The sequence below is a fragment of the Trichosurus vulpecula genome, chromosome 4, assembly GCF_011100635.1.
Source record: "Trichosurus vulpecula isolate mTriVul1 chromosome 4, mTriVul1.pri, whole genome shotgun sequence".
Classification (NCBI taxonomy): Eukaryota; Metazoa; Chordata; class Mammalia; order Diprotodontia; family Phalangeridae; genus Trichosurus; species Trichosurus vulpecula.
In genome coordinates this window covers 280,825,987-280,834,137 of record NC_050576.1, presented here as the reverse complement: position 1 = coordinate 280,834,137, position 8,151 = coordinate 280,825,987, and the positions used below count along the sequence as shown (strand labels likewise).

Sequence of the window (8,151 nt, the reverse complement as noted above, 5' to 3'; positions counted from 1 at the left end):
TCTAGAGACAGATCCACTCAGCAATTTCAGGAATGTTTATTGGAGGAAATGGCATTCATGACAGATTTTTATTAATGGCACTTGGGAGAGGGGGTTTGGCGAGAAGTTGATTGGGTATAACAGCGAACTTTTTGGAAAGTCCCGCCTCTTCAAGAACACTATAGTCTTGGGGTTAGACTCACATCAAGTCACGACTTGACTTTTACACTCTTCCTAACTTCTCAGTCATCACCACCCCCATGATCCTAAGTTCCCCACACCCCTCAACTAGCCTCTCACTGTTCTCCTGTTTCCTATGTCCAGGCTCCTATGTTCCAGGCTCACTGCATTCTCTATAAATACCTTGTGGCCCAACTCTGGTATTTAGGGTTGGCAGCTGTTGCTGCCAGGAAAATGGTTGTGTCTGACAAGCAGGCTCCGGACAAGATACACAAACCCCTGGGATGTATGTGTCAGGGTGTTGCTGGTGGATGAGGGAGGGAGGGAGGAGATAGCAAAAGAGGTATGAATCAGAGAAATAGGCCTAGGGTGGTGGGTAGGAGGAGGTCATGGGGAAGGAGGAAGGAGCCAGTACTGAGAGAAGGAATGGGAAGGCTATAGGATAGTTGTTAAGTTGGCTGCTGATATCAGGCCAGGTCCTTATTCTGAGAAATCACCCTATTATTTATACCACTCAGGGTAGAAACAGTCCAATCCTGGGTTTGGGTAGGGAATGAGGGAGAGAAGTCCAGGGAGAAAATTGAGAGAAACTGAGACAATGGTGTAACACACTTGTTCACAGTCCATTTAGCAAAATGGATTCTAGGGTCCTTGGGTTCTGTCCATCGGGCTTTCCTCCTTCAACCTTTTCCTGGTAGAAGAGAAGTTGTCTGGTACTCAGATCTTTGCCTCGCCTTAAGCATCAATGGAAAGAGACCTACACCCGCAAACAGGAAAACCTGAATTCAAATCCAGCCTCAGACACTTAGATGTGTGACCTCGGGCAAATCACTTTACCTCTCCTAGCCTCAGTTTCCTTATCTGCAAAATAAGAAGAGCCCCTATCTCTCATGGTTGTTGTAAAGATCAAGTGAGATCATACATATGAAGCGTGGTGCAACCCTTACAATGCTATATAGATGGTAGCTATTATTATTAACCCTTCCAGTTCTCATTCTCTGGGAGGGCACAGAAATAACAGGTATTCAGCTTTCTGCGGTCAGGAGAAGGGAGGGGCATATCCTCAAGGACCACAGCTGGTGGTCCCCAACTTAGTCCCCAAAGAGGGAGAAGGTGGAATCAAGGACCGGCCTTCTGAAAAGCGGGTTGTGACAGGTCAGATGTCAGAGAGAGCTGGCCCTGAGGAAACCCAGAACCAGGGCTGGGGTGTTTATTCCTCTCACCATCATGGGTGGATCACTACCCCTTCCTTCTACTCCCCTTTCCTCTGACAAAGGGGTGCTATAGGAAGAGAGAAGTGGCTTGTGATGAAGCTCAGAGCCACCATTGGGGTGTTTACTTATGTCTCAGCATGATGGATGGCTCACTATTTGCCTACACTCTTTTCTTTCTTCTCTGTAATGGAGAAGGGTAGCTCCCCCAGCTAATGGGGGGCTGAGCCTAGACTTTGCTCCACTTTGCTTTCCCCTTTCATGACACCCTTTCCAAGCCTTGCCACATCTTCGCCCTGGGGTCCCTGCTTTGCACTGGAGGAGGCCTCAATGTGGATGAGTTTCGGGTCTGGATCCCTTCCCCCGCCTTGCTTTGCCTTGCCTTCCCTCCCCCCACTTAGGGGCCAGGGAACTTTGCTGGCAGGACAGTGGGATCCTGCAGCTGTCAGGAGGAGGGGCGGGTAGGGGGCTGATGTCAGGAGGGATACAAATAGCAGCCTCTGCGAGGGGCCCTGTCTCCCCCTCACCACATCCTCACTCCAGCTGTCCAGCCGGCGTGCCAGCCACCATGAGCCAGTCCTACTCCTCCAGCCAGCGCGTGTCCTCCTACCGGCGCACCTTTGGGGGTGCCCCAAGCTTCTCTCTGGGCTCCCCCCTGAGCTCGCCCTCCTTCCCGAGGGCGGCCTTCGGCTCCAAGGGTTCTTCCAGCTCGGTGTCCTCCCGCGTGTACCAGGTGTCCCGCAGCTCTGGGGGAGCCGGGGGCTTGGGGTCCTTCCGCAGCAGCCGCCTTGGGGTTCCCCGCGCCACCGCCGCCTCTTCCTACGGGGCGGGCGAGCTGCTGGACTTCAACTTGGCCGACGCCGTGAACCAGGAGTTCCTGACCACCCGCACCAATGAGAAAGTGGAGCTGCAAGAACTCAATGACCGCTTCGCCAACTACATCGAGAAGGTGCGCTTCCTCGAGCAGCAGAACTCCGTGCTGGCCGCCGAGGTGAACAGGCTCAAAGGCCGGGAGCCCACGCGCATCGCCGAGCTCTACGAGGAGGAGCTCCGCGAGCTGAGGCGCCAGGTGGAGGTGCTCACCAACCAGCGCGCCCGAGTGGACGTGGAGCGCGACAACCTTCTAGACGACTTGCAGAGGCTCAAGGCCAGGTGGCTGCGCCCCAGCTCCCCGCTGCTTCCCTGCCCTGGGCCCCTTAGCTCACACTAAAACCTGGACCCTGTCTCAACAGCGAGGGAGGGGAGAGGAGTTGGGCTGGGGGGTGGGGGAGCGGGGATATGGACTCTCTTAGGACTCCGGGCAGCAGTGAGCCTCCTCCAGGGGAGAGTCACTGAACGCTCGAGCTATCGGGGAGCTTGGGAGATGTCCTATTTATTGAGGGATCGGAGGCCCAGAGAGAGGAAGGGATTTTAGATTTTTTAGATTTTTAGATTTAGATTTTAATCATAGGATTATAGCTTAAGAGCTGGAGAGGACCTCGGAGATCCTCTACTCCTACCCCTTCATTTTATAAATGAGTAACCCTATTTAATACCAAGGGGTTTAGTGATTCCCTCGAAGTCCCACAACTTTGAAGCAGCACCAGTGGATTTAGAACCCAGTGCTTCTGACTCCAAATCCTGTCCGATTTCCACTAGGCCACGCGGTCTCAATTGCCAAAATATTTTATCTACATCCAGCATTGTGCTAGCTAGGCTCCTGGGACACCTGTCCCTGATTGTTTGGGTTTGGCAGGGAGGGGGTCTTATCCACTCTAGTGCACTGGAAGTTGAAGGCAATTCAGGTTCTGGGGAACTCCCGTCTTACCCCGCCCCCCTCCAAGAGAAGTAGTTAGGCTCACAGAATTTTAGAGCTAGAAAGACCTTAGATATCTGTGTTGATGGTTGGGGTATGGGGGGGGGGCAGGGAGTGGGGAGGGAATGGCGTGGGGTATGGATAGGCAGAGAGTAGACCAAAGCTGGAAGACACTTAGGTTCAGTCCCTAGGTCAATTCTATCCCTGGGAAGGGATTTGGTCTCAGAACACGGGGCTTACAGAGTTATAGGCAGTGGGGGCTTGGGGGGTGGGGTGGGCTCTTTGGCCCAGCGCCTTTTGTTCCCTAGTCACACTCTGTGTCTCAACTCCTGTGACTGGGGAGAGGGAGGAGCCTCCTAGGCAGGGCCTCCTCCCAACCGCTTTGCCCCATTAAGGGGAGGTCATTATCAAGCCCAGTGTTGATCAAAAGTGGGCTGGTTACTTACCAGTGAATCTGCTTGGGATTGGACTAGTCTCCAGATGAAGGGGTCTCCTCAACAGACTCCCCAGCTGTTAGTGGTTAGTGATAGCTAGTCCTGTGACTCCTGGGGTGGAATTCCCTTCCTTGGCAGCTTGGTGCAGTGGAAAGAATATAGCAGTCGGAATCAAGGTTCAAATCTAGCTCTCTTTAGTAGCTCTGTGATCTTGGGCAAGTCATTTAACCTCTCTGAGCCTCAGTTTCCACATCTGTAAAATTAAAGAGTTGGACTAGATGACCTCTGATGTCTCTTACAAACTCTAAATCCACGATTCTATGATACTAATCCATGTATCTTAGACACCATTTGAAATTGATACAGGGCTCTTCAAATCTATTGTTGAGTTATTTCATCCCTAGGGGAACCCAAAGCCACCCACCCTGTTCTGCCAACCTATGTCTCATAGGCTTAGTCAGGGAGATGTTGGGCAGCTGCCACTCAGAATACCATAGGCTATAGGATCATATATTTAGAGCTAGGAGGGACCTCAGAGTAACACCCCTCCTTTCAGAAATAACATTCTGTGATTCTCTGAGCAGCTCCCTGGGGGAAGCTAACAGCTGGACTAAGTCCCAAGAGCCTATATTTCCCCTACCCCCGGCCTCACAAATTCCTCTCTCCTCCTCCCTTCTGGGAAGCTCTGGGCATCCCAGTAGTAAAGCAAGCATTGAATTTGGTGTCAGAAAATTGCTAGAATCACTTTGTCTCTGCAGACCTCAGGTTTCTCATCTGTAAAATGAGAAGTTTGGGGCAAATGATCTCAAAAGCTATTTACTGCTCTAAATCCTTCAATCCCTGAGTCAAACTGTTAGTGCCCTGAGCCCAAGGAGATACATTGAGATTGCCCCAGCCTTGAGAGTGGAGGGGGCAAGGGGTGCTACTTGGTGCATGGGACAGACATTTCCCAGGGTAAGAAGGGAGAAATAAAGAAGGAGCTGTGGCCTGAGGAATGGTTTGGGGAGGGGGGCATGGGAAGATGGACTTGCCAAGGTTGTAAGGCTAAAAACAGGGGGAGTGGGAATGTTGGATCTTGTTCTGGCCCCTTGGTTTCCCATTGGTCCTGTCTCTTCTTAGCAGTCTGGCAAAGTCCTCACTCAACTTGGTCTCATCTTTCTCAGCAGGGTGTGAATCCACTCCTTCTACCCTCCCAAGCTGGAGGACCTCATTCAGGAAGTGTAGAGAGGATCTGGTACCCTGTGTCCCTACCTTTGCCCATGCCAGGGCCTAAACTCCATCCTTTAGAAGGGACAACATAGCGAAGGAACACTACATTGGAATCAAGAGATTCTTGGCCCTAGCATCGATTAACTTGTGATCTTGGGCAAAAACTTCCCCGGTCTTGTTTAATCTGTAAACTGAGGGAAATGCTTGAATAACCTATACCACATGTGTGGAGAAGGTACCTGGTACAACAGAAATCCCTAGAGAAATATAAACCAGTATATGAGGCAGTTTGGGACAGTGGAAAGGGGACTGGTTTTTAGAATTCCCTAATTGTTGGGTCTGCTCTCTCTAGCTAATTGTTCTTGGGTTGGCTATTTACGAACTGAGTTTTCTCATCTGTAAAATACGGATAATAATATTCATACTAACTACAGAGTTGTGAGGAAAGCCCTTTATAAACCTGAAAATGTCATACGAATGTTAGTTATTTTTAGTCTGTCCTTTCCCTGGATAGCTCTTCGGCCCTATCCTTCTGTCCCCCATGCCCCCTGAGCCAGGCTGCTAAGGACTTGAGCCTCTGGCCCCGCCCTTTATGCCCCATCCATCATTCCCTTGACTATCTGTGTGTTCTATCCAGACTGCAGGAGGAGATCCAGCTGAAGGAAGAAGCTGAGAATAATCTGGCTGCATTTAGGGCGGTGAGTTGAGTTCCCCTGAGACCTTCCCATCACTGGCCTGTCTCCATGGCCTTGTTTGTCTTCAGATTGACCTTTGCTGGTTACCATGTCTTGAGCTGTTGTTTTCCCTCTCTCTCATACCCTACCTCTTGGCCAGGATGTGGATGCAGCCACGCTGGCCCGAATTGACCTGGAACGTAGGATTGAATCTCTGAATGAGGAGATCGCCTTCCTTAAGAAAGTCCACGAGGAGGTAAGATCTCCTCCCCTTCCCCAGGGGACCACATGCCTGGAATATCCTAGGGATGTTGGATCTAGGAGAAACTGCACATTTTGGGGGGAGGGGGAAACAGAGGGTTTGGGGGAAGAAGATTGAATGGACTCCATAAACCTGACCCATAGCCCACCTTCCAACTCTTGCAGGAGATCCGTGAACTCCAGGCTCAGCTCCAGGAGCAGCAGGTCCAGGTGGAAATGGATGTGTCTAAGCCAGACCTGACAGCCGCACTCAGAGATATCCGGGCCCAATATGAGACCATTGCTGCCAAGAATATCTCTGAAGCTGAGGAATGGTACAAGTCCAAGGTGGGTTGGTTTGAGTCATGGTAACCCTCACACCCAATGTGCTCCTTGTCTTCCAAGTTACCTTCCCAAAGCTTCTGACTTTGAGGGTAGACAGTGGTCTTCATTCAAGGAGAAGGAATCCTCTTTTGTGACTTCCCCTGGGCTAGGGTCTTTGCAATTTTCTTCTCCCTCTTCTTGGAGGTTAATGGATACCCTCTGATCTCTGATGGCCCACAGGTATCTGACCTGACCCAGGCAGCCAACAAGAACAATGACGCACTAAGACAAGCCAAGCAAGAGATGATGGAATACCGGCACCAGATCCAGTCTTATACCTGTGAGATTGATGCACTCAAGGGTACTGTGAGTACTAGGAATCAGACTTCCATGATGCTAACTAGCTGTGTGACCTTGGCAGAGTCTCTTTACCTCCATTGGCCTTCAGCTTCCTCTTCTACAAAATGAGGATACTTTCCCAACTCATCTCATTTGCAAACCTTAAGCCATTATAGACATGTGAGTTATTATGACTCCATGCTACTTTTTCAGCTCCTATGTCCCTTCCCTGTCATTCTTAGGGGCTGACCTATCTATGTCTTATCTGGTTTCTTCCCTGACCCTCTCCCCACAGAATGATTCACTGATGAGGCAGATGCGGGAACTGGAGGATCGATTTGCCAGCGAGGCAAATGGCTACCAGGATAACATCGCTCGGCTTGAGGAGGAGATCCGGCACCTAAAGGATGAGATGGCCCGGCACCTACGAGAGTATCAAGACCTACTCAATGTCAAGATGGCGCTGGATGTGGAAATTGCTACCTACCGAAAGCTACTGGAGGGCGAGGAGAGCAGGTGGGGTAGAACTGGTCCTGTCCTGGTGGTGGAGGGTCAGAGACTATTCACTGAGCCTATAGGATATGTAGTCATGCCCAGGGGCAGTGGCGGGGGAGTGGAGATGTAGGGGTGGTGGGCAACTAGTGAGAGAGATTAACAGCAATGAACAGATAGAATCACAGGCTGCCCTCATTCTAGAGAAATGGAAATTGAAACTCCAAGGGAGACTACAAAGGTTGGGAGTGAAGGGAGAAGGAAGGGTTGATTCCATACAGTACCCAAGCCAGCAAATAGACCTAAGGTCACAAGCAAACATTCACAAAGACAGCAATTCCAGAAAGGAGAGTGGGGAAGACGCGAACTGAATCTGAAAGAGGTTGACAGTGAAGAGTGTTCTTCATGGTGCAAGATCAGGAAAACACCACCAAGTAGGGAAAGCTCAAACAATTTGTCTCATAGGAGGAATTAGCTTGGTGCAGGGGCCTTTTATGGGTGTTTCTCACTGCAGCAATGGACTTGGACACTCAATACTGACAGTCTGATGGAGAAGTGGGGAGCTTAAAAAAAACACATTTTTTCATGGTAAAATGATATGTAAAACCATAAAGTCCAAAATATTTATAGTTTACTAAAAGGACTATTATACATGCTCATGTTACAGAAAGATATAGAAGTAGGCATGAATTTTTATAATAATGATGATACAACATTTGTTTCTTTGTATGATTTTGATCTCTTTGGAACCCTTTTCTATCAAGGTCCACTGATTGATTCACTGAAAGTGGCAGCTGAGGACTGTAAAAGTAAAATTTAAAAATAACTTAATAATAGTAGTAATAATAGCTAGCATTTACATAACACAAGGTACTACACTAAGCACGTTGCAATTTTTAACTGATTTGATAATGACAACAATCCTGAGAGGCAGATGTTATCAGCCTCAGGGAAACAGAGGTTAAGTGACTTGGCCCAAGGTCACACAGCTTATAAGTGTTTAAGGTCAAGTTTGAACTCAGATCCTCTTGACTCCAGGACCAATGTTCTATCCACTGTGCTACTGAGCTGCCTCAATCTGTTTTTAAAGAGAGAAATTAGTAATGTGCTTTTAAAATGGGAACATAAAATTCTATTCAACAAATCATTTTATAAATTAGGACCAGTTAAGGGATAGAAGATAGAGAAGATAGATAGAGAAGAGAGGGAGAGAAAAGTGAAGTTAACAGTATGGGGATAGGAAGCTGGAAGAGACATAAGGGGAGGAGGCACAC

The 8,151-nt window shown here is 49.2% G+C and overlaps 1 protein-coding gene across 1 annotated transcript; it reads left to right on the top strand.

Annotated features, from left to right (window-relative positions):
* Positions 1-1,824: 1,824 nt before the first annotated feature.
* Positions 1,825-6,901, top strand: DES (desmin; the record flags this gene model as incomplete). The annotated part of the gene is given in 6 exon segments (XM_036753166.1): positions 1,825-2,522; positions 5,446-5,506; positions 5,643-5,738; positions 5,909-6,070; positions 6,287-6,412; positions 6,681-6,901. Coding segments are annotated over 6 exon segments (1,346 nt in total), but the record flags the coding sequence as incomplete, so codon positions are not given.
* Positions 6,902-8,151: the final 1,250 nt, after the last annotated feature.